The following is a 27,245-nucleotide window of genomic DNA, read 5'->3' as shown; positions in this document are numbered from 1 at the left end:
CTTGAGAATTGTGGATGTGATTGTTCTTCACTATGTCATATAAACATAAAAAAAAAGATCTAAATAAAACTGAAGCAGCAAAGGGCACAAAAAAAACAACTTTGTGCCACTGCCAAATGGCAGAAACATGGTGCTATTATAATCAAAATGCCAAGTTAAAGTACTGTATTATCATAACTATTAACAACAACAACAACTAAATACACAAAAAGATTTACCTCAATTATATATAATAGGCTAAATAAATAAGATTTTGGGTGTTTTACATTTACCTAAAAATGGCTCTTTTGATAGTAAAAGTCCCCAGCCAATGAAGTTGATCTTGAAGTAAACGTTGCTGGAATTCTGACCCCTTTAAATAGAAGAATGTAAAATTGTGCCCATACTCTGGATCATGAATCCTGAATTTAACATCCAAGCACAGCAGCACAGTCATAATCCACAATGAGCACAAAACTGTACATTACAGCAGGTTCATGTGTTTAAAAAGTTGGATTTTGCAAATTTGAACTACATAACCCTCGACCAACTCAAAAACTGAAGGAGACTAATATTATGTAATCATTTATCAACTAATAAACACATAGCATCAGCTCTAGGAAGGAAATTTCATCCAGGCGGGCAAATAATTCTTGGTTACGAAAAAAAATGGCAAACCGTAGAAGAAAAAGTGGCTCAGAATTCATTACAAGCCACCACAGCCTGCAGCAGCAGTGACCCAGACATTCTTAGAAAAAGCAGAGAGAAGACGTGGATGGCACTGATAAGGCTAATGTCTCCACAGAGGGGTAATTGCACTCTACTGCACACTTGTAAAGGTTTCATCAAAGAGTCCGACCGCTTGGCATAATGCGTTCCTACTTTATTTAATTAGATGGATTTTTTTTGTTTTTAAAGAAGTTCAGTGTGCAGTTATTCTTTTATTATTTCAGGAAGTTATATGGAGTAGTAGTCCATCATGTATCAATGCTAAAATGAAAGAGAGATCAATTATAGATTTGACGTTTCCACTTCTGAAACATAAATACTTTACAGCTTCCACAAATCTCATTTTAATATGTATGGGTAATAAGGTAGCAAGGTTATTAATACTGATTAATACTATAACACTGATTTCTTTATTTTCTGTATGTTTTTCACCCTTAAATATTTCAAATCATCAAAGAAATTTAAATATTAGTCAAAGATAACACAGGTAAACACAAACTGCAGTTTCTAAATGAAGCTGTTTATTATTAAGGGTAAAAAAAATCCAAACCTACATGTCCCTGTGTGGGGGGAAAAAAATGATTGGCCCCTAAACCTAATAACTGGTTTACCACCCTAAGCAGCAACAGGTGCAATCAAGACTTTTCGATAACTGCCAATGAGTCTTTTACAGAGCTTGTGGAGGAATTTTGGCCCACTCATCTTTGCAGAATTGTTGTAATTCAGCCACATTAATGAAGATGTTTTTTGGCAAATCTGAGACAAGCCTTTATGTTCTCTTCAATGGATACCATTTTTGCCCAGTGTCCTGAACTCTGGCCTTAACTGAAACATGTGAACCCTACTGTTCATTAATGTTGTTTTACTTTCTTTTGTGACCTCCTGGATAGGGATGGGTATCCTTTAGGTTTTATCCGATACCGGTGCCAAACCGGTACTTTTGAAACGGTGCCAGTGCTTAAACGGTTCTCAAACTGGTGCTTAAAGAATGAAAAACACAAACTTTGTCCAAAAACCTCTCATGTTCAGCTGGGTTTTTTTTGTAAAAAGACAATGTTAGCCTTTTCTGCAGCTATAGGGGATTTATGGTATCACTCTTGGCTGGAAGCAGTGCTTAATCAATGGAAAAAACACAAACTTTGTCCAAAAACCTCTCATGTTCAGCTGTTTTCCACTTTTTCTTTGGTCATTTTAGCCTTTTTGGCCAGAATGAAGGGAGTATCTGCCATCAAACAAGAAGACAGCTGCATGTAGCTATGATGATGTTTGCTAGTTCACCTTATATGCATTAATGTAATACCGTGGTTAGCCTACTCAACGTAAATTACACACGAACAACATTAAGCTACTCACGCAGAGAAGAACGGCTGCTGCTGCCATCATCATCCGTCATCATTTCTGCTACACTGGCAGGGCTAGGGGCCAGGACTCTACTCTTCGGGTTCTTTGGGGATGTTGCTAACTCGGTGCATTTCTCGGCTTTTAAAAAAACGCCATGCATCGCCAGGTTCGTCGTCAGATTCAAGGTGTCACAGTATCACCTTAAAGCACTTGTTGCAGGCTGCTGAGTTTGCATCTTTTGCTGTGAAGTACAGCCAGACTTTTGACCGCTTCGCCTTGGGCATTTTTAATCTGTAGCTCTGCTGTGAAAGAACGTACGTGCTGCTTTTCGGTCTGGTTACTACCATTTATGTCAGAACCAGTGCCATTATGGCACCGGGTACCGGTAGCCATCCCTACTCCTGGATGAGTCGTCGATGTGCTTCTGGAGGAATTTTGGTAGTCCAGTCATTCCTGGAAAGCTCCGCCACTGTTCCAAGTTTTCTCCATTTGTGTGTAATGGCTCTCGCTGTGATCCACTGGAGCTTGAAGGCTTAGAAATAGCTTTCCAGACTGGTAGATGTCTGTGATTTTGTTTCTCGTGTGTTTCTTAAGATTGTGGCATGATGTGTTGCTTTTAGAGATCTACTATGCTGCTTTGCTTTGTCAGACAGGTTCTATGTAAGTGATTTCTTAATTCAGCAGGTCTGCCAGTAATCATCCCTGAATGTATTTAGTGAAACTGAACTCAGATTTTCAAAAAAAGTGGTTAATCACAGTTAATTCGCAATAGGACCAGGTAGTTTTGGAAACCTTTTCTCCCTTAATGAATGAAATCATCATTTAAAAACTGCATTTTGTATTTCCTCAGGTTCTTTGTATAATATTAAAATGAGTCTGATGATCTGAAACATGCAAGTGTCACAAATATGCAAAAAACTAGGAAATCGGTAAGAAGGCAAACACTTTTTCACACCACTGTATATGGAGGCTTCTTTAATAATTCAACACTGTCTGGTGTCACCCACTGAAACAAACACCCCTTAAGCTAACCCCACCCACGGATCTGCAGTTGGCACCATCTGAAAGCTTTTCGAGGGTGTCATTTGAAAATCATGGCTCTGGGCAGCTGATCGCTAAGACGCTGTACCACCTTTGATGCAAATGTTAAAAAAAGCTGTTAAGTAGTTGTGTAATATTTAAAAAATGTTTTCATATAAGCACAATAACCAGCACAACAGCAACCTAAAAAAAGGGGAGACTCAGATGGTGGTATCGGGAATGTGTTAGGGCTCAGCGGGTGAGGCAGTGAAGCCCTGCATCCAACCAAGAAATGCATTGAATGCTGGACAAAGGAAGGAAGCCAGGAGGAAGGCAAAGACAACACGGAAACACAAGCTATAATAGAACAGTGTGAGGGAAGCTTAAGGTGGGATGTGAAAGATCACTGGCTATAAGCACCCAGGAGGGGGCATGAGCTGTACAGACCAACGAAAGATTAACAAGTGAAACCTGTTTTTCCACAGATTTGACACAATGACCCCAGACCACAGCTTCTCTCCACCCACTCCCTCAGCTTGTAACCATCTAGGGAGAGGACATGTGGGTGTGGGTGGTGTAGTCCTACAATATCTCTATTTTCTTTAAAGTTACACAGACAAAATGAAAATACTTTCAAAGGAAGAACAGAGCAGAGTGTTCTTAAATAGGCTCAAAACATTTGGTGTATGCAGCATAACCCAGCATCAAAGCACAATGGGGGTTTTTGTGCATGTGTTCAAGGCAGTAGGATGGAGGATGAGTGCAGCGAGCTAGAAAAAAAATGTCTGCCTCTGACAAGGCAGGTGCAAGAGGGGAGGATAAAACTGAAGCCCTTTTTTAGTCATTGTCTTCCATTTGAAGTCTCTAATAAACTAATGCGGTGCTCAGTTGTTATTAACTCTTTGAATTCTGGGATTAAAGAGAAAGGCATTTCCCCTCTAGGTGTGATCACTAAAGACATATATGCTGACATGATGAAAGCATATGCAAGACAAATTAAACCCTCAGCTCTTTTTAAAAATGTACACCTGGGCACCTACACGCTCCTTATAGAATAAATTGAACTCTTGTATTCAAAGCATAACGTCACTCCTAAGAAATGGCGTGCATTTGATGTAAATGGTGGCGACGCCAGTAAAGCTGTGTAAAAACCTACAAAATCCACATCAAGATGGAAATTATGGAGAGATTAGCTTTAGGAACATATAATGATTTGGGTTATATTAGACCCTTATGGTTCATTAACCATATGTTAAGAACATGCATGGACATGGTCAAGGCAACCTGCTGAAGATCAAACTGAGTGTCCGAATGAGGATGAAAGGCAGTTTCTATTACTTTAAATGTGGCATGGTTGAGTATTTCAAAATCTGGAGCTCTACTGGGATTTTCCCAAACAACCGTCTCTAGGGTTTACAGAGAATGGTCTGAAAAAGAGAAAACTTCCAGTGAGCTGTGGTTCTCTGGGTGAAAATTGATGATGTTGATGCCAGAGGGCAGAGGAGAATGGCCAGACTGCTTTGAGCAGGAAGGCAACAGTAACTGATCACTAGTAAACAATCATTCGTTAGAACTAAAGTATGCAGAATGCACACAATATTGAACCTTGAAGCAGATGGGCTACAGTGGCAGGATACCACATCAGGTGCCACTCCTGTCAAGAAACCGAGCATAAAATTTGCATAGGCATACCTAAAGTGGACAGTAGAAGTCTCGATTTTTGCTGTTGGTAGGGTCCGAGTTTTGCGTAAATACCATGAAAGCATGGATCCAACCTGTCTTGGATCAACATTTCAGGCTGCTGGTATAATGGTGTGGGAGATACTTTCTTGTCTGTGAAGGTTCTCAGTCATCCAGGTCATCGTAGTCTAAGGAGCTTGGAAAGAAAAGCGTCTAGACTTCTTTAAGTTGCTTGAAGACGTTTCACCTCTCATCCGAGAAGCTTCTTCAGTTCTAGGGTCAAATGGTGGAGAGTCCCAGATTTAAACCCAGTGGGAGTATCCCCCCCAAGAGGGACAAATGGACGCCCTAATGATCCTCTACCTAATCACATGAGCCAAGGTGTGAAAACGGGTGTAGGTCACAATCAGCCAAGGTTTCAGGTGAGCTCATTGTGAAGCCTAGCCCCCACCCTATCATGTGATTTCCTGAGGTCAAATGCCCCAGGATGTCAGTGGGCGTTAAGGCGTCTGGGAAGGGACTGGATTATAGATGGCAGAAAGTTGGTGTCGTAAGCCACTGCCTCTGTTCAAAGATGGTCGCTCACAGTGGACATAAATGGCCTCTTTTACTCCTCTTTCAAACCAAAATATTTTCTTGGCACACTTTAGGCCCCTTAGTACAAAGTGATTTCAATTTGATTCATTACAAACTGTACTGTACTCACTGTACTCAAATGGCCTCCACAGCCACCAGAACTCTTCTGCAATGTGGTGGAACAAATCTGAAGCAACTGTGTGATGCTTTCATGTCAATATAGACCAGAATGTCAGAGAAATGTTTTTAGCTCCTCATCGAATCCAAGCCATGAAGAATTAAGGTAGCTTTGCAAAAGAAACAAACCGCTACTAGCAAGATGTATCTAATAAAATGTCTTGTAAACGTGTAAGAATAGTGTATTAGCTATATGTTAAGCACATGCATACAAACCTGTATTGACAGCAACCTTCTCCACCATTTTCCTTGTTATGCCTGAGGCGATGACCATCTTTCCGAAAAGATTAAAGGGTTTATATTTTACATGACTACAGGAGGTTCCCCAAGTACATAGCCATAATTTTAACCACCCCTTAAGCAATACAGATGATTATTATTTATTATGTTTTGATAGGGCACCCGAAGTGGAACATGAAGCATTATATATATATACTGTATGCACATCTGTAGCTATTTCTGTGCATGTTTCTTTCATCTGCAATTCAGAGTATACATTTCCACATGAACAGCTACTTCAAATACACACTTGTAAACAGCTGGGACTTGTATATATCAAGTATTTTACAAAGGAAACGAAACGAAGCGAAAAAGAGAAAATGAACTGTAAGTACATACTGAAACACCCCTCTGTGTCCACTGTTATTTGAATCAACACCTCTGTGGTAATAATATGTGTCAAATGAAAGAGATGGCTTATACACCCATGAGACAGGCTGCACGGCAACAGACATGCGCTGACATGAAGGAATAGGGTCACACAGGCAACGAGGACATCAGCTTGAAGCTTGAGTGGTTCTAACTAACTAGTCTTCTAAGAAGAGTCGCTCTCAGGGGTGAGCATGCTATATAAATACTTCATCAAATCAGAATATTTTAATGAATGCTTCGGTGTGATTCAAGGCTACGTTCTCTTGAACCATAGTCGGTTTTATTATTATTTCATTATTATTATTAATATTATGAAGTAATGCGTTTTTCGTCTAATTTTGTTTGCCAAAGACTTTCTCGAGATAATTAGAGAATTGTTCATTTGGATTCATTAGTTTTTATCAGATTGATGTTGTTCAATGAACTTCAAACATCTGGGAAAGGTTTGATGGAACGGCTTCAATTAGCACCCATGTAGTATGTCTCAGAAAGTGTAAAGTATTGAAGCTGTGCTTCTGCCATCAGATAATCAAGCAGAGCACAATTATGAATAGGAAATGGATCAGGACTATTAGCCGCTTGTTCAGCAGGGGTGTTGTGTCAGCTGAAGGGGAGATATGATAACTTCTACAGGTATCTCAGCGACTATTAAAAGGAAAGGACAGTGCAGCCTGAATGTTAAATCCAAATCTGAGCATGGCGGTGCATAATTCTGAATGAACTCGTTAACATTTAAATACGGGGTAGAGTCGCACTTTGTTGTCCTTTAAAAATCTTCACACCTTGGCCTAAAGTGTTAAGACATGCTCTTTCAGTAAACGTACATGCAGTTTTGAGCTGCTAGCTCAAAGACTGTCCTTGTTGAAGAATGGTCAAATATCCTATTATGCACAGTTCAGGACCTGTGATTTGATCGTAATCCAAGGGGGATTATGGCTGCTCTGAATGCATAGGTTCGCTTTACTTCTTAATATGAAGGTGATAGTCAACATGATGGGGGAGGGTTTTTTCCTGTCACTCTCTCCTTCTCTTGTATTTTCCTTGTGTGTGCACATTGCCTTGTGTTTATCCAAGGTTGACAAGTGGCATGAAACAAAGCAAAATTGTGATGGGAGGGAACAAGCAAACTGGGTTACGCCAATGGGCTACGCCACTGTCTGCCAGTGGCAGACCTGCATGGCATGGCAGACTGCCAACAGCTATTTATTTTATCCCCTGACATAGATATCTTCCCCCAGGAAGCTTTGCCATGGCAATTGTTTCACAAAGTGAGGTGTTCTCCCCCCGCAGGGTATATGAGAGGGTGGCCAAATGATACTATTTTCTTGCACAACTAGTGAGCAACGGTAACAGCTTCTTCTGGGAGCCAAACGGTGTATGGGGGGAAAAAAGAGGCTTATCATTCATGAGAACCGTGAACCCAGCACTAAGTCACATGCAATTGATGTACAATCAGACAGCGAAGGAGAGAGAGAGCTGTAACTGGAATGACAGAATTATCTCATGACTTAGTGTTTCACAGAGGGGGTCTCGGGGCGTTCACGGTCACTGTGCCAGAGCTCTGACTGCAGCCTGTTGTAAGATAATAGTGTTAATTTTGATAAGAATAAAGGGAAAGAATTGAGAGGGCAATTTCTTTAGGAAACCATTAATGTAATCTTGTGTTGGATTAATTCTTGAGTGAATCAGGAGTGCTGTGAGGGCCAGTGTGGAGTTTATTCACAAAGTGTCCCCTCCTAATCTGCCGCTTTAAAATGTAAAATGTAATTAAAGACGCTCTGCCTGACTAACCGGGGATACATCAGCGAGAGAACACGCTCGACCTGACTGGGGATTGCTGCTAAACTCATAGAGAATTATCATCCTTATGTGTTATATCCTAAGCTTCACTTCTGTGTACTTACATAGCTACTTACATTGGACATTTTGTTTTTCATTTTAATCGTTACAGCAGTGGAATCTAGCTACATTTCCGGGTCTTTTGCTGAGTATAACTAATTGAGTATCTGAGTTTCACTAACTGCCTGCGCAACTTTCTTCATTTCTTGCAGAGTTGCACTTCTCACGGATCGTCTGTTAAGGGCGGCAAAGTGGCACCAGGGGCATCAACAGTAGCTCCACCTATTCTCAGCAAAGCACTGTCTAAAGGGAAACGCTTCAGGTACAATTATGACATGCTCTTTTTTTTTTTCCTGCCCTGTTTCATATCTGGTGCTGAGTCAGCATGTTTGAGCCATAAGGGGCAGTGAGGTGAGAAATTTAATCATCCCATGTAGTGTAATATGTATATCGTCGAGGCGGCTAACGAAAGGAAACAGATCACATACACATAGAGGTTAGATCTTATATCTATGTGCATTTTATTGTATGATTATTGGTTCAGCGAGCATGACATAAAAAAGAAAAAACAGAGTAGAGGCTGTCAAACTAGTTGAGGATGGAGACGTCTTTATTTACATGGCATTCAAGTAAATTGTTCAAAGTAATTAAATGTGTCCTCGGGCATCTCCTGAAATGACTAGTTGAACGCAGATAGGAGCGAACATAATAACACTCCTCCAAGGAGAAGTGAATTTAATGTCCAGAGTTAAACACTGACTCAGCCCAATTTTTATGCTATCCTTCAAATGACAGAATATTCAAGGAAATGAACAGCGCTTTTGCTACGAGGGATATCGCAAGCAGGGTTGCTTTGTGATCACAGCACTCAGTATCAAATGCTGCAGTTTCCAATCCTCAGAAGAACACAGGGATGTGGATATAGGCCGCGCTACAATGGCCTCATCTGAGCTGTTTACAGAGACGTTTCATTTGCTTTGATGATATGGATGCAGGCACACTTTGACAGTTAATGCCATTCAGTCACATGACATGTAAGCCTGCCATCTTTTCAAAGAAGTTTATTTTCCTTAGAAGCTATTACACGGATTGTTGATCCTCATACTTGTTGCCTGTTACCTGAGATGATTGGTACCAATCTGAATAACAGTGTTGGAGCTGCACATTATGTTACAATGCAAGATATAGCACTGTGCAAAAGTCTTGAGCCACCCTTTTCTTTATATTTTGCGTGGGAAATGGTACATAATTGCAGTGATTAAAACTTGCAAACATGCATGGAAATGAAGCACAAACAGGCAAACGCAAGGCTTTCTAGCTTCTTTCAGGAGTCTTCAAAAATAGTTCTCCAGGCTTGTTGAAGGAATTTCAAAGCTTTTCTTTGGATGTTGGCTGCCTTTTGTTCTGTTCTCTGTCAAGATGTTCCCACTGCTGCAGTATTGTTGAGGTCTGGGCTCTGGCCAGATCAGTCTATGACTGATAGTGCTCCATTGTGTGCTTTTTCTTTTCAGGTATACTTGAACTTCACTGGGAATATGTTTTGAATCATTTTCATGCTGAAATATAAAGCCGTTACCAATCAGATGCTTTCCAGATGGTATTACATGCTGGATTAAAATGTAATTATTTTTCAATCAGTTTTGACCAGATCGGCAACACCACTGGCTGAAATTTAGCCCCAAACCACCACAGAGCCTCCACCATGTTTTAAAGATGGTTGTAGACACTCAGTGTTCTGGATCTCCTCCATTTATACTGGTTAAATAGTTCGAATACTGTTTTATGACTTGTCAAACTGCATTAGATAGATTCAACAAAAAGGGAAGCAAATTATCTATTTTTGCAACAGGCTGCAAATAGTTTTTTGCCAAGTTGTTATGTGTGGACAAAATGCTGATTCACCCCTTGAGTCAGGTGCCTTTTTTATGCTTGAATGGATTTATAGGTCAGTGTTGTGGCTAGACAAAAAAACTGTTGCTCAACTCACCACTTTCATAAAATTACAAGAAAATCTGGCTCATTAAAAGAGAAATAGAAAGAAATCAGGGGTGACTCACTACTTTTAAACAGAACTGTTTTAACATATTTATTTAAAACCTCATTATTTTTGGTTTAGCGTGATGGATTTTCCATATTCTGCATCAAAAACACAGAATACAGCATGTACAGAGATTAAAAGAGCCTATGTTAGGGTAGAAAACGGTGAATGACGAGCTTGTCTCTATATACAGAGGAAGGTTTTTTTATGTGTGGCTGTCTGTGATGCCACCTTTAGTGAAAGCCCCACTGTGGCAGCAGTTATTCTGTTTTAATGGACCAGTGCTGTTTCAAAGAGGAAAGTTTTTCACAAAAAAAGGTTGTCATATGTGGCTGTGGGGATGGTACCATCTCCCTCTGGTGTTTTATTCTCCGCAGTGTCGTGCAGGTGCCTCGTGAAGGGCAGCTGACAGTCAATCATCTGTTCAGCTTGCTCTCAAAGTAGGCCGAGGCAGGGGAGAACTAGACTGTGATGGATGATGTTGAGATGCTTTGAGCTATTGACCTGAAAGTGGACCACAACGTGAGCTATCAGGAGAACTGCACCATAAAAATGTGTCAAGATGGCCTATCAATACTGCTGAAAATGGTTACCTGTGTCTCATTGGTTTATAATTAGGCTGGATTATATGCAAACTGATTCACTTGTAATGCAGATTGCCTCTGTTGAGCTGAGATTTTGTTAAATGTCACAATACGATTCTAAAACAGCTGTAACGTAATCTTTAACCAACCTAGCATTAATACGTTAGTGCGTCTGAACCTTCGGTAATTAGCATTAAGCACATTTAAGGCTGACAGGATTTGTTGTTTTGCACAAGCAAACGTTATCCTTTAATACACGTCACCAAAGGCATTAGCAATATCTTGCCTTGCAGTCAATGGAAATGTTTGCAATAGAAGATATTTGTCTAAAACCCATAAATATCATCCAACGTTTGCACTAGTGGAAAATCCAGAAGATCTTATCAACATTTTTGAAACATGGTTTGTTGCAGAGAGCTTCTCTGTGAAAAATAGTTAGAAAAGGACAGTCTTCTTCAAAAAAGACAGGTGATTGGTTGAACCATCTGCGCAATAGCCCCACCATGGACTAAACTCAAACAGCAGATCAACAAGCCACAGGACAACCAAGGAACATCAAAGAGGGGAAGAAAACAACAGATTCAGAAGACCTTGAAAGCTTTGAAAGCTAGCAAGATTTCTTAAAGAAAATATACATATAAAGGACTCCTAAAGATACTTAACAAATACTTTGTTAGGTGATTACATATAAGATCCATTATTAAAGGTAAACCAGACCTTTAGTTGACCTTATACACCCCATAGTTCTCCTCCTATTTCACTGTACCGACTTCAGTGTACCTTTGATTGCATGCAGTAGTTGACAAACTTAGTAAGATGGATTCTTTGGTGATTATGAATCTCGTGTGAATCCAGATCTCTTGTAAGGTAAATCAACTTAAGTAGAATTAATCCTTTGAGGACTGCCATTGCACAAAATCCCATGACTGTCCCTAGATTAAGTCTCTGGGTAAAAGAAAATAATCGAAACAGCATAAGTCACTGTCTTCAGTTGGGCTGGGCCATTTAATACCGTTCACAGTTATGTATAATGTTAGGCAATCATAAGAAAATGAAATATCGTGATAGAATATGGGTAAAACGCGCATGCGCAGTGCCTTTGTTTTAATATGCACATGGCAGAAAAAGCATGGCGGACACGGAGAATGAGAAGGGCGAAAGCGGATCGTTGAATGAAATGGATGAACCAGAATTGGTTTGTAAAAATGCTGCAACTTCAGTGGTGTGGAACTGGTATAGCTTTTGTCCGTCAGATACACACCGAAGCACAATTTTTGGTAGAGCATGCAAGCGGGCCGTCGTTATTACCGTGTTTTTCAGAAAATACGGCACACTTAAAATCCTTTGATTTTCTGAAAAAGCGACAGTGCCCCTTATAATCCGGTGCGCTTTATGTATGAATTCTGGTTGTGCTTACTGACCTTGAACCGATTTTATGTGGTACACAGCGCTCGAAAATCTGTCAAAAATGTTTTAGTATGACTTTGATAAGCTACGAAGCCGCACCGCTTGATGGATTGTCGGAGCATTACAGGTATCGTAGGCTGGAGCCTCGCGGAGTGATACGTACTGTGCTTCAACATAATGTTACCGTATTGTGTTTGTATAACCTCTTTTTAAGTTTTGTGGATATTATACATGGTTATGCTGAAAATATGTCTGCCAGTTTTCACTGGAAATGGTTAAACTGTCAGCAAGGAATTTGCATAAAAAAACAGCTACTTGTTTAAGTGAAAATACATTGATGGGTTTTTTGGTTTTGGTTTTTTTGCACTAATAAAGTTGCGGAGTTGTAAATTATTTTGTCTCGTGTTAATTATATCATCAGTTATATCGTTATCGCAAATTTTCAAATATATATCGTGATAAATATTTTTGGCCATATTGCCCCGTCATACTCAGCCTATTCGTGGGGATGCTGCCTTTGATGGCAGCTGGGAAGTTCTGGCTCTGACCAGAACTGAGATTTTTTCAGCCTTGATTTCCATGATTTAAGTCATTCAGCCAAGAATAATTGGCAATACAATGCTGGTTAAATATGAACTTAAAACCTTGTGCCATGTGTTATCTAGCACATTAGTACCAAAAGCAATTAAATCTTTATTTTGTTCACCTGATATAATATTGGACAAAGGATGTATTGAGCTTGTTTTTCCTGCTCTTCTGCTCCTGCAGTTAACTGAACTACACTCCTGTTGGCAACCATCGCTCATCAAATGTTTAGAGGTCAAAAATCATTTCGATTCGTAACTTACCACTTGCGTGTCCTATTGAATGCGGTAATATGTACCAGTTGCTTTGATGAAAACAGTAGACTCTTGCTGCCACAAGTCAATTGCTGTTTTCACTTAAATTCAATTGATTACAATGATTCCTTTGTCATGATGGTATTATGAGAAAATTGTATTAAGAAGCCTAATCAATGTGCTGAAAGCCAGCACGTGTGGCTTGTACATGTTGAGTAGGGGACATAATCAGTATCCATAGTGAATATCAGAAGTGCTACGTGGGTGTTTCCTGCTGGTTTAGTAGAAAATGGTGTTTACTCTGAAAATGTGGCAAATTTTTTTCATTTTTTTTAACTCACCTCAGGTTCTTTGTCACATGCCATCCCCCTCTGTTTTCCTGCCATTTCTCTCTCTCTGCGATATGTCCGGTAAAGGCATAAACAGAGGGAGGAAGTGGTTTAAATAAGTACTGGATTACCCTACCAACCAGACTTACTCATTTAACATCAGGGGGTTGCACAGTCTTCTTGAATTGTGGAGATAAGCAGCTGCCTTTCTGTTTTAAAAGGTTCAACTTTTATCATTTAGCAATTACAACAGCCCCAAAAAATCATGTTTTCATGTTTTTTCCAGTTCTCGGTTAATCCTAATTAAAAAAAATCAGCATGCTAATAGCCAACAAAACAGACAATATTTAGCTGTATTTATATCAACTTTTTACAACATCAGTCGATATAAAAGCCAGCAAACACTAGAGCCAACATTGTGTATGCTTTTTGTTCCACAGCCACGGACATCAGGAAATTACTGTAGCTGAGCGTTTTTTTGTTGTTGTTTTTTTCAGTGTTCCAGTGGTTTATCAATTATTAAGCAGTCATCCACTGGACTATTTAGCTTACTGCATGAAATAAAAGGAATCAGGGAGTTCAGTTTAATGACTGGCAAGAAAATCCTAAAGTTTGAACATCTTGATTACTATTTCAATAACAAGAAGAATCAAACAATGCAGCACTTCATACACAAGCCATTTTTGTGTTGTGCCAAATTATTCAAGAGCCAAAATCAAGCTGTGAGAGCGTGTGGTGCTGATTTTTGTTTAATGGTTCAATACAAAAATAAAGTTATTTACACGACAATAATAATGTTTCAGCTCTTTTCAGTGGTTCAGATTAACTAGCACAATCAACTGATATTGTTTGATCATATTGATCACAGAGGATTTGCTGGTAAGCAACGATCAGGGGAGCCACGGTGTCTTAAAGAAATTCATAATAACATCAAAATAACTGAGTGTATTTTGTGATTACATATTCATTGGGAGCTGTTTGTCTTTGCATGATGTGCTCACACATCAGATTGCATTATGGCTCGGTATACCTTGGATTTAATACCATTGCTTCATTACTGCAGACATCCAGGGATCTGCTTTGAGGCAGACCACCTACTGCCCACAGACCAATTTAAAAACTGTGTGCCTAAACAGGAAGCTCAGTCTCTAAAGGCAGCTGCTTCTATCATTAACTGCAGTAGAATATCAGTATGTAAGCTAGAGGTCATTTTCAAGGTGCAGGATAACCCCTAACAATACATGGCATTTATTTGAAGTTCACAGAAAGAAAACACTAAAGCAGTGTTTTCTATATGTTCTGAACGATAAAGGTCTGTTTATAAACTTCGTTAGCATGTTAGCACTTCCTTAACCATGCTAGTGCATGGCCCTTTGGATCAAAATGACACTTTAAAATGTAACATTAAAACTGCAGCGATTATCCTGTAATTTGCGTTGAATGTCTAAATCAAAAATTATGGAAATAATCAAACTCTACAAGTAGGAGTTACACTGTCTTCTTGGTGATTCCCAGCTTCCAGCATCCATCACTGACAATAAAATGTGTAAACACAGATGTTAATTCAAAAATGATTGTTTAAAATGTTGAATGTCCATGAATCCATCCATCCATTTTCTTCCGGGGGAAGCTCGCAGGGGCCACAGCCTAAGCAGAGAAGCCCAAACTGGCCTCTCCCCAGCCACCTCCTCCAGCGTATCCGGGGGAACACCATGGCGGTCCAAGGCCAGCCGAGTTATATAATCTCTCCAGCATGTCCTGGGTCTGCCCAGAGGTGGGATATGCCCGGAACACCTCAGTCAAGATGCGCCCAAGGGGCATCCTTGTCAGATGCCTGAACCACCTCAACTGTCTCCTTTTGATGTGGAGCAGCAGCGGCTCTACTCTGAGCCCCTCCCGGATGGCCTAACTCCTCACCCTGTCTCTAAGGGTGAGGCCAGCCACCCTTTGGAGAAAGCTCATTCCCGCCGCTTGTATCCGCGATCTCGTTCTTTCAGTCACTAACCAAAGCTCATAACCATAGGTGAGGTTACTCAAAGAAGGCTTTCCCATTGCTGTGTTGAAGAATAAAGGTGGTCGTACCAAATACAGACTTAAAATATTGACATTAAAAACCACGAGAGACTCAAGACTTTTGCACTGTTTTCTCTCAAGCAGCACAGGGCTTTTCATTTAAGCATGTGTGGAACAAAACTTTTTATATTAATCTTTTAATTTTAAAGCAGCCCTCAAAGTACATGAAAAAGTATGTGTTTAATAGTGTAACACACCTCTCCTAGAATGCACCGCAGTAAGTACACAGCCTCTTCTCCGGCACCTGGTTCGAGGCAAAATCTCTGTGAGATTTGTTCAATAAAACCCAGGGAGAAACTAGTCCTGCATCTTTACATTCACAGGCAACAAAAACAGAGCATCATCACACTGCTAACCTCCACATTTGCCTTGGGATTAGACCTTTTCACAGCACATATTGCTGGGAAAACACGGGTGTATTTTTGTAATATGAAAAACAGCTGCATTCTTCGTAGGTGAGCCAATTCCAAGAATGAATGAATGCTTGGCATGAAAACCATCTTTCTATGCTACATGTGTGCTTTGTGAATGTTAATTAATCTAAGCCCCCTTTTCAACAGGTAGAAGGGAGTGAAAAAAAAGAAAGCACAGAGAATGCATACTAATCTTGAAATTAAAACATTTACACTAAAGATATTTTTTGGAGGGGGGTGGCGTTTCAAGCGCATTCGTGTTTAAGGCACAGCTTGAGATTTCTCCCATAGTTCCTTCCCTCCTCTCTTGCGGGGGTGGGAAGAGTGTGGAGTTTGCATGTTATCTCTGTGCCTGCGTGAGTTCTCTCTGGGTGCTTCGGATTCCTCCCACAATCCAAAGCATGTTAGGTTAATTGGTGATTTTAAATTGGCCATAGGTGCGAATGTGAGGTTGGATGTTTGTCTGTCTGTCTGCATTAGCTCTGAGATAGACTGACAACCTGTCTGCCGTGTACCGAGCCTTTCAGCCTGAATTAGATAAGCAGATGAAAATGGATGGATGAATGGAAGTGATTCCATTCTTATGTAAATTGTATTGCTTATTGATAACTTACGATTCCTTTCACGTGTATCTGATTCATCTGTCTCATAAGCTTCGATACCAGGGTAATTTCCGCGTCGAGTCAATTGAATGTGGGATTGGATTTTGTTTTTTCCCCTTTCAAGTCTCAAGCACAAAGGTCGATTTACTCCAGACCATTTTTACATCATGAAACCCTAGAAAGGACATCTATAGCTGATACAACAGATGAATTAGTGAACGGTCTTTACCTGATGATTTTGACCCATCTCTTTTGCATGCTGTCTGGTTTCAGGAGTAGTTCGCTCTCACTCAGCCCAGCCCTACAACGGAGAGAGACTAATTACTTCAGGACTCCACCCATTTCCAGAGGGAAACACAAAATATCCACAAATCTTATTGACGGATCCAGAGTGGCGGGGCATGTCTACAAACACTTGCAGGAGGATGAGTCATCGGACATGGAGTCCATAAGAAGGTGAAACTATTTCTACGTCTCGTTATTAGTTTTGTCATGTTTGTTTGAGCCAGCAAAGAGGAAATTCTCTTCGCCTCCCTCCACGCCGAGGTCAAATAGCCGCTTCAGTGATACAGACCTCTGGACTAACTAAGGTTAAGTCGGAGTGGCAGAGGGATAATTTAGGGAGAAATGAGTTTATGACTGGAAGACTCTCAGTTCAAATCCGTGAACCAGCCTATGAAATGTGATCCAGGGAAATAAATGAGATCTGCAGTGCCCCCCTCCCCCCCCTCCTCTTTCAGCTGGGACTGTCACAATTAATTTGGAGAACACACTTGATCCCAAAAGCGCAACAGTATCATGGTGCTGGGGAAGATGTGTGTAATCCTCGCTGCCACTGGGCTGCTGCTGTGAATGAAAATTTGTTTTATCTGCATGTTTTAACAGGGTTAAAAATACAACGGCTGTGCCAAAGCTAATTACCAAATGATGCACGGGTTCACACGAATTTCTAGCTATCCAAAACGGTTTGATTTTGGCTAATGATCAAGCATGGGAAGCGTCATAGTTCACATATCAACAAAATGATTAGTTTTCTGTAATTTACAAGCTGAGTATAAAGCCACATTAGATGACTGCGGCCTCTTAGAACAGGCTACATGTTGAAATGGATTACTTCCAGGCTTTTGCACATCTTGAATTGCCCCAATGCTCCCGCTGATGTCGAGTGAAGCGAGCTGGCCTATTTTGACGGCCATCCCGAGCGAAGCGCAGCTCCTGGTGCTGTTTCAGGAGGCATTAGAAGCGAGAGGGACTTTTGGCACAGCCTAGTCTGCAGACTTAAAACACATTTAAAAAGTACAGACTGGTCACGCTTGCTAAAATGTGATGTGATGTGAAATCCTCTCTGACATACTGATTTTTTTTTATGTTAAAACAAAGCTTTTCACATTAGTTATAACTTTTCTTTTGCCCTTTTTTCAGGCTGATTGTTGCGTAACGACCACCAAAGACGGAAAATATTTATCACTGAGGTGCTTGTATTCCTCGGTGCATTGATGCATAATGTCAAGCAGCTCCACTGGCATTTCTCCTTCAAAACACTGTAAACATTAAATAAGTGTAGGTTTTATTTACAGATGCAGACAAGAGCATCTTTAATCCTGAGTAAGACAGTCCTGTTTAGCATATGACTCAGAAGCAGCCTAATTTGCTGTCACTGTGTGGAACTTGAGCAATAGCACTGTTAACAGAAACGTCTGTCATTAAAGCAGCAGTGTCCCCTGTGCATTTCATACACTTTAAAGTGCCTAGCAATGTTCCTATTAGCATGCCAACCTGATTGAGCATTACAGTGACTTGTAAGTTACACTGCAAGCTGCCAAACTCTTTATGTGACCTATTTCCATAATTTACATTTTTAAACAAAGCTCCACGGAGCTCAGCAGTTCTTTCAAATGGTTGTGCAGAAAGATCCTTCAGGAGCAGTTTCCCTCTAAACACACACACACTCACAAACATGCACGCTCGCACTTATAAGGAGTAACGAAACAAACTAATAAAGAAGCTGACGAGAATTCTTTTTCACAACGGCGAAATCTGTAAAGCTATAGGCAATTAAATCTGCCGCGCTTTGTCAAATGTTTAGGAGAGGAGCTGAAATAGGAGGGCTTGTCATCTTCTTGGGGATAAAATTGCATTTGTGTAGTTAAACAATTTAGATCTCATTAGCCACTGATAATTCCCCCACACATCCATCACTCAAATATGGCTTTCGCTGGCCTTCTGGAGGTTGAAATGACCTATTTCTCGACTTACAAGCCACGCAACACCAAGCTTACAGCCCCCTCCCTCTCCTCCTCCTCCTCCTCCTCCTCCAGCCCCCATGTCTCCCGTGTTGCCATGGATACACCCTCTCATCTCTGGAAACGAGAGACGGGAGGTGGAAAGGAGAGTGAGAGAACGCGAGAGGGGAAAGGAGGAGGAGGACTGAGCCGAGAAGTAAAGATGGAGGCACCGAGTCCGGCGCGGTGGAAAGTGTTAATAAAGAGGCGAGAGCCACAAACAGACACGAGAGCACTCTTCCGCGTTTTCCATTTTGTGACAACAAATCCCCACAGAGTATTGTCAGTTTCATCATCTGGTGTCAAAACATATTTACCCATCATGGTTAGGGGAGGAATTGAAGGCAAATTTGCTATCGGAGTTATTTTTAGGTTTTGTTTTGATCTGTCGGATTTACCTCCTGCTTGCTTTTGCCCTTCTAATACCAAGTGGAGGGTGGGGTGGTAATTCAATTTTTTAAACTTGGTTACGCTACCAACAGTCTTTCAAGGCTGACAATAACACTGGATGCGATTCTAAATGGGAGTCGAGGCTTCAGTAACAACTGAAACAAACATACACAAACTTGCCCACTTGACTCCAGATAAGTTTCCCCTCTCTGCCGTGTTACTGTCATGGCCGACGGTAATGCCTTTCAAGCTTATCTGCTTCCGCTCTACGTTTGAAGGAGGATGCATCATCATGCAAATGCACCTGCTGAGACTCACTCCCCCGTTCAACCCTGCTTAATGTTACATCGTGGGCCCATCTGATTAGTTGCTTGCTGTGTGAAAACTACAATAAAATGAAATTAGAAGCCGTGTGAAGCCGTGTATTGTTTCTACATACAACAGTCACACAGGGCGGGTCAGGAATCCACCTGCTGTGCTGCTAAAGCCTTAAATCTCTGATAAGGCAGTGATGAGCAGAGGGATTTCTCAGTTAAACATTCATGCAGCCACAGTAGACGCCGCTCATGCCAAGGATTATACATAATTACACGTAGATTATGAAACAACAACACCTAAATAGTGATCATTTTGTTTGGTACAAGATATTTTTGTGCCGGTGTGAAATGATACGGTGAAGCCTTGACAGACTGGCATCTTTCTAAAACACAACGAATGTCATCTTGGTGTTCTAAATATGGAAGGTAACTTCATATTCTCTATTGCTCGGGCTTTTTTATTTATTTAAAATTAGGAAAGTGTCTAGGATGAAAAGGTCAAATTATAAATGACTTCCTCACCCTGACATTTCCATCCTTTTCTCTTTGCCCAAAGGTGTGATTCTGCCGGCGGAAGGGTCGGCGCCCTCCTGAGCAGGACCTCACTCTCTCACTTCACAGCCAGGAAAGGATGGACTGAGGTTCCCTGCACCCGCCTCGATAAAGGTACAACCTTCCTGCCACCCTCCCTCCGCACCCGATCTGTGCCCATCATCCCTTCGCTCCAAGCGTGTGACCTTGAGGCCGGCCACCCAGTCACGAGTGACCGGAACCAAGCGGGGCTCTTCAAGTGGCACCCCGTGCTGGCTGGAAAGACAGGCCTTCCCGTTAGCAATCCTCCCTCTCCCCCTGAAAGCGTCGTGCTGTCGACCAGTGTCATGCCCAGCAGCGTTAGCCCCCCCGCCGCCGCCGCCGCTTCTCTCCTGGGGTTGGAGAAGAATCTGGGCTCTCCTCAAACACCCTGCTCCTTTGAAATTACAGTGGATCTCGCGCAGGAGTTAAAACAGAAAAGCCTTTGCAGCCCCATGGAAAGGTCTGGGTCTCACAGTGAGATCCACCACGGTGGCACAAACATTCTTGAGACGAAGACGGCACTGGGGTCAGAGGGGAAAAGTGTCCAGTATTCCCCAAGAGTTCTGCACACAGGCAGCGAGACCAGAGGATGGAAGGCAGCAGGCCAAAGAGGAGCCCGGGGACAGTGCCAAGGTCAGACATCTCTTGTGTACGGAGGGGCAGACTTGGCCACCAAAGGACCCATCTGCAGAGGAATTGAAAACACTTATGCCAAGCCCTCTGCGAGCTGATTGGATTAACTCTGTAAAGAGACGACACCGTTTCCAATAAATGTATACCTTTGCTGGTGGCTCAGTATGGCTAGCAGGTGGGACCATCTGTGTGGCCACATGGACCAATAACAGATGGCCATCAGTTTTCGAAAGAACACGAACAGATTGAATTCCCGAGGGGGAAAAAAAATATTGACACAAAAGACATCAAATTACAAAAGGAAACGAGACAAACAAACACACATTGTGAATAAATGTGACTCAAAAGGAAAACAAAACCATGACTTGAGTGGGAGCTTGACTTAAACAGTGTATTGAAAAAAATGCCACTATTACAAGGAGCTTCTACTTAGAAACCAAAATAGTGTGTTATCTCTATGTTGTTTCTCTATTGTAAAGAAATGAAATTATATATGTCATATAATATATGTCATATAGACATATATATATTTGACATACAATTGTGACAAAATAAAGACTAAGATAACAGTGTTAATTATGGGCTTTATTCATCTTAATCCATTTTCGTGACTTAATCGGCATTCTGAAATAAATGTGGACAAATATCGAAGTCGAGTCGAACGATTACAAGTAACGACAAAGCTGTCAGGAGATTGTTGCATTTGTTGGAAATACATCAGCTTTCAAACATACGAGTTCTCTTTCTACTGTATGTGAAATTGTAGTTGCAAATAAGCAGGTAGTTGAAAATAAACAGGGTATCACCAGAAAATGCAGGAAGCACCAAAAACAAGATTCTTTATAAGTAAAGCAGTGCACCATGTTTGGCTGCTTTAGTAAGCCATCGTGCAGCCTTCTGGTCTCTTGCTGATGGGATTTTGCCAGACTAAAAATGGCAACACTTGCTGTTGTTTTTAAAGTTTGCAGTTGTTAACTTGGGAGCCCGTTTTAATGAACTTATTTAAATATTGCCATTAGATAAGCAACAACTACAGCTGGGCCTGTGGATAGACTGTCACAGGGCTGTCACTAAGTGTTTTGTGAGGGATTATCCGTCCTTCACAATGGAAGGGTCAAGTTGGTTTAGGTACTGTATGTTCAGTAATCCGCTTGTCGAATGATAAGATATCAAGCTTTTGCTGGTTCCAAGCTCCTACTTCACTTGTTTAAGCTGTTGGCTTTTTAACGTGTTGCAATCCTATGTTTTATTTAACAGAGGAAAGCCCCCCCCTTACAGATGTGCGACACATCTTTTTAAAACTCTGCAACCTTTGGGCTCACAGTGTTCAAGACAACAAATACTTGAATGCTTCAGAAAAGATTTCAGGGTTAGCTTAAGATCACAACTTTGGCATAGCGAGTAATTCAAACCACACAGTAACAAAATGATGACCAACCCAATGGATCAAGTTTTATCAGGGAAAATTTGACCTTCATTCCACATCTTTACTGTGCTGATGTGTTCGTGATACCCATAACTCCCTAGCCATCACAATATGTCAGCTAAGCCCAACTTACTAACCTTCCAAATGTTGCCTGCACATTTCAGTTTTTTTAAATACTGAAGTCAGAACAGTATTGTGCATCACCTTTCGACAAAAACTAGTGAGCTAACTCCTCTTCTTCAAATGTTAAACGTAATATTTTATCATTTTATTGGAACTGATTTGTTTTTGCAAACCATGGGAGCTTTTGGGACTAGAAATCATCAAACTTAATAAGTGTATAAGGATTCTGGTTTGGTTCAGTGAAATTCTATTTATGTAGCACACTGGTTAACAATAAAGGCCTTCTTAATATGATAAAGGTGCTTTGTTAGTACACAATCCAACAGTCACTTTTAGCAAGCACTTGGCAACTGCGGGGAGGAAGAACTACCCTTAAACTGGAAGAGCAAAACACAAAACACAGATAAAAAGAGCATTGGGGGTAACAAACATGGCAAAACACAAACTAAACCATAAACTTCAGAGCACAGCTAAGCTGCTACTACTGCTCTTGCTACAAGTGCTGAACCATATCAATATTACCACAGCCCTTTACCTCTGAGGCATATAACCAAACACCTTCATACCCTATGATGTTAAAATGAAAGAGATGACTGGTGAAGTTGCCAGTGTGTTATAGTTGGAGCCACAACCACGAAACTTCAAAATATAGAGAGTGGTATGGGAGTACTGATTGCCGTATCAATATACAAAGTTTCCGTGGTGATGAATGGTACTTTTCCCTTTAAATCTAAAATTTACTGTTTTTTGGTTGGAATTTTTTGCTTGTGCATGTGTGTGCATGCAAGTTTCCCACAATGGATCTCACACAAAAATATGTAAATTGAGTCGAGGATAATGGGGAAAGCTTTGGTAATGGAACTATTGTGTATGTGAAGAAAAAGGTGACTCAGATACTGTGAATGATAAAAGTTCTTCAAAGATTTTCCATGTTCTCACTGAGTAGAGAATTATACTCATTATTCATTGTTTCCTATGATAAACCTTGTGCCGTATCCATAGGCTATGAGCACAAAAGAAGACCTCCTACCACAGTGATGAATGCTAACAATGGCCATGAGGTTTGTGGTTGGAAATGAAGCACGGCAGCATACAAGCTGAACGCAATTCTTTATTTATGCCTCATTTACGTCAAATTTACTATATCTCACTTTCCTCCCTTTCAGGTTTGCAATGACTGCTGGCAAGGTAGATTGTACAGCACTTACAAATGGGTATTACTGAGATTTCTTCATCACTTTTTTTTTTTTTTTGCAGAATAAAACTATCTTAAGTCTATAAGAAGGCTTTTGTGAAGATTAAAACGAACTTCATTGATCCCTGATGAGAAATAGAGCCAAGACAGCTGCAAAGGAAAGATAAAATTACCATAAATAGAAAATAACTTGCATCCTAAATGCGAATGCATACAGTAAAAGCTGGTAAGACAGAATTTACTATACTTTTCACTGAATTTTCAGATGCTGATGGAGATTTGCATAGGAGTTTTACTTGATCACAAAAGGTGCCCCAGGTGTGCGAATACAGTTGTATTTCTTTTCTTATTTTTAAAGTGAATAAATAAAGTGAAGAGCACATTAAATGCTGATATTTCCATACAGGGTATAAGTTATAGTGTGCATGCTGTTTCCTTCATAGCATGCAAAAGATTATGGACTGACGTGTTTCACAGCACTCTAAACATGAAATAAGACGGATTGGAACACAATTGCCAACTAAAATACAGTTCATCACATTTCTGAATGCATCATTCGGATGCACATTTATCCATCAGCGTTTCATGCTTTACCATCAGGAACAAAGTGATATGTGCAGGAAATAGCGTGAAGCAAATGTAGTATATTACCCTTACCATCTAAAGTAACAACTATGCTGTACGCAAAGTCATCATTAAGCTAAAATGCAGGCAACAAGGACCAACCCAAATAATATAGAAGGAAAAACTATCAACTCAAGGGAGTATTTTTCTAGCATGGTGTGGCTACACTTAGACAGAATGGTCACTGCAAATCAGTGCAGCATTGTTTTGAGTGATTATATTTATCCTGTGATGAAACATTTTTATCCTGATGGAATAGTCTCTTCCAGAAAGACAGTGCCCCGATTCATATGGCAGAAAGGGTCACTGAATGATTTGATGAGTATGAAAATGATGTGAATTGTTTGTTATGGCCTTCGCAGTCACTCTATCTCAACCCAGATGAATACGATGAGAGATTTTGGAGAGATTTTGTCTTAGGCACACTCTTCACTACCATCAGCAAAACAGCAGAGTGGGAAATATCTTTTGGAAGAGTGGTGTTTCAGCAGAGTATCAATGCAATGGCACACCAAGGAAATGGTGGCCCAGGAATTTACCATGGCCCTAATTTGTCTCCCGTATCTAATTCAAATGGCCTAATATCTGTGAATAGCACTTCGGGATTGCCAAATTACACCTATACCTTATATTCTACCATTTTAGATCTTGAGCAGATTAGTTTGTCACATTAGTGAACTGTTAGTGAAAATGTAGCGCATATTTGTTTATTTAAGTTGGTTTAGATAGTGTTAAAAAAAATTCTAAATCTGTAGATACTGTTTTGCTGTTTTAACAAAGACGCCTGAAGTGTCTCTATCCAATAATCCACCAAACACTTGAAGTGGAAACAGTCAACACTAGACACCAAAGCTCTGAAAATCCCTGATCATATCTCATGGAAAACTGCCAGCTGCGAGGCCATGCTACTTACATACAAGCTCTGAACCACATGCTAACTGATCTTCTTATTGAAAAACTTACATAACGACCAATGTGAAAATCACCACGACACAATGGCAAGCTTTCTAAACAGCTCACGATTGTAGTCAAATATAAAGCTGGAAATAATAGATTGCTGTCAGAGAAGGCTCTTCCCATGTGGCACTAATGAGAGGCCGTGTGGATTTAAAAAAGGCCGGGATCAGTCTTTGATCACAGCTCACAGTGAATGCCGGAAGCGCTGTTTGAAGCGTCTTTTTAAAGAGTCGCAGTCTCGCTGTTTGCAGACTGGGTTCTCCCTCTAAAACATCTGAGCCAGGGATCCAGGCAGCACTCACCCAGACTTAATCAGCTAATATCAATAGTCCACATGTAACAAAAGTAGTGGATCCATTTTGTGGGGAACGGGAGAAGACGCTGGCATTGTGAAGGGACTGCAGCACATAAATGAGGCAGTGTTCTCACTGCCTAAAATGAGTCGGTTTGTTGGAGGTGGGCCCTTACTCTGTAACTCTTCAATTAATCCTCGCAGGTGTTGACTCTTTTATGTTTCTGAGGAATGTCACATACACACTGGTCTCTCCTGCTCAGTGTGAGAGGAATACTAATGAGCCAGGGGTGCAAGGGGACTGTGAAGTTCCCCGCCAGATGGCACGGAGATTATGACGACAGCAGGCCAGCATGTGTAATGCAGAGCTACCAGTGTGGATGTCTCCTAGCATCTCTCACAGGCTCCCCTCGATGTGGGATATCAGGTGATATTTAACATTGCCAGTGGCCATGTTGATAGTGGAAGTTTCTCTCCTGAAAGGAAATATGTTTTGTTTGTTCTTAAGTGACAGCTGCTGACATTGTGAATGCAGCAGATTTAGTAGTTAAGATAGGATCTCCTGCAGTATGTTTCATATGAATGCTGAAGCTTCCTGTATCTGTTTTTAATGTCTGCATAAGAACTCGCAGTTTCAATGAACTGGCATGTACAAGACCAGAAGTAACCCAAACGGAATGCACTGATACTTGTATAGCACTTTTCTACTTTATTGGAGTACCTAAAGTGCTTTCTTATTAAACGCCTCATTCACCCATTCATTTATAGAAACGACTTTTTCTGTGCTTAAATGCTTTTAAACTAACCTTCACATTCACACTCTGACGAATGCGAACTCAGTGTTCAGTATGTTGCCCAAGTATATTTTGGCATGTAGACTAGAGCAGCCAGGGATTGAACTGTTGACCTTTTGATTAGTAGATGAGCCAATCTACCTCCGGTTGCACGTGGTTCCCTCCTTTTACATGTCACAATGCTTGGTTGATCAATCAAAATGATAAGTATTAGCATAAAAAAAAAAAAGCCAATGTGGAACTGGCTTACACTTGCATTCTATCTGAAGATTACCAGAAGAGAAAAGCTGTGGCAAAAGATTTCTGGACATATTGAAGTTCAATGGGAGAACAGCTTTCTGCCTTGACCTCTGCAAACTCAATCACTCATTTTGGGTAATATTGGACAAAGAAAAATGTCTGTTTTATAAATCTTGGTGAAACAATGGTTCAGTATGGAGGGTCACTGTGCTAAGAAAGCGCACACTCACTGGCTAATGACAGTCACGAGTCTAGTGTTGAATACCCAAAGGTAATATGTAGCACAAACACAAAACTTTGATACTTTGACAGTTTATTTAGCAATGCCAACAAACATGCTAATGTTGCTAATGTTTATATACTGCAATCTGTTCATTATTTGTTTAAAATAATCAAATTCCCCTTCATAATCATCCTCTAAACAATATAACAATTATAAATATTACAACAGAGTAGAGAGTTTATAACTGAAGTTTTACCATAAACGTCAGTCTGTATTTTTAAGGCTGTCATATTAGCTTGTTCATAAAATACATTTAACAGTAAAAATCATCATTCAGACAAGCAGGTGTCATTGTGATGAGCGATGAACTGCAATGCATCATCTGAGACAGCAGTTTAGATAAACTGCCCCATATGGCAGGAAGAGTTATGTTCAAGACCAATCAAATGCAAGGTGGCAGGGGAGCTATGTTTAGCTTCACGATAGCGCTTAGCTACTCCACGTTTTCAATACAAATGGCTATTTTGTAAGATGGCGATGGTGAAAATGGTCATCTCAGTAACCAGTGGGTGATGTCATGCTAGCTTTCTATCTTTCATACTGTCTGCGGTTGGACAATGGGCTGCAGAGCTAATAAACGAGTGAGGACAGATAGAAAGGAGTCTATTGATCAGGAGTGGGCAATTAGTTTTCACCAGGGAACTGGGATGTTCTGGAGCGCCACACCAATAAGCTTATAAAGAGATAAAATTAACACTGAACAGAATTGAGTTCGCCTTATTGATACAGATGAATCACAGATGAAGAGCTAATTCTAAAAATTCACTCACCTATAAACAGGAGAAGAGACTTTTTGAGTGATTTGTCAGGTGTTTACCACAGAGCAAGCCGTCCTGTTA

General features: G+C 40.6%; 1 protein-coding gene across 2 annotated transcripts in view; it reads left to right on the top strand.

Moving 5' to 3' along the window:
• nrg3b (neuregulin 3b) overlaps positions 1-21,036 on the top strand; it is a 200,353-nt gene extending 179,317 nt beyond the window's left edge. For both annotated transcript variants that reach the window (XM_035907821.2, XM_087844655.1), the window contains 3 exons: positions 8,205-8,314; positions 16,551-16,733; positions 19,823-21,036. In XM_035907821.2, the coding sequence (XP_035763714.2) occupies positions 8,205-8,314; positions 16,551-16,733; positions 19,823-20,570 (1,041 nt within the window). In that variant the 3' untranslated portion in view covers positions 20,571-21,036. The remainder of the gene's footprint in view (positions 1-8,204; positions 8,315-16,550; positions 16,734-19,822) is intronic.
• The last annotated feature ends 6,209 nt before the right edge of the window (positions 21,037-27,245 follow it).

This window comes from Neolamprologus brichardi, chromosome 8 (genome assembly GCF_056152115.1).
Source record: "Neolamprologus brichardi isolate AB-2024 chromosome 8, ASM5615211v1, whole genome shotgun sequence".
In the NCBI taxonomy this organism is placed as follows: Eukaryota; Metazoa; Chordata; class Actinopteri; order Cichliformes; family Cichlidae; genus Neolamprologus; species Neolamprologus brichardi.
Note: the sequence above shows the minus strand (reverse complement) of the source record. Positions and strands in the feature narration are given on the sequence as shown.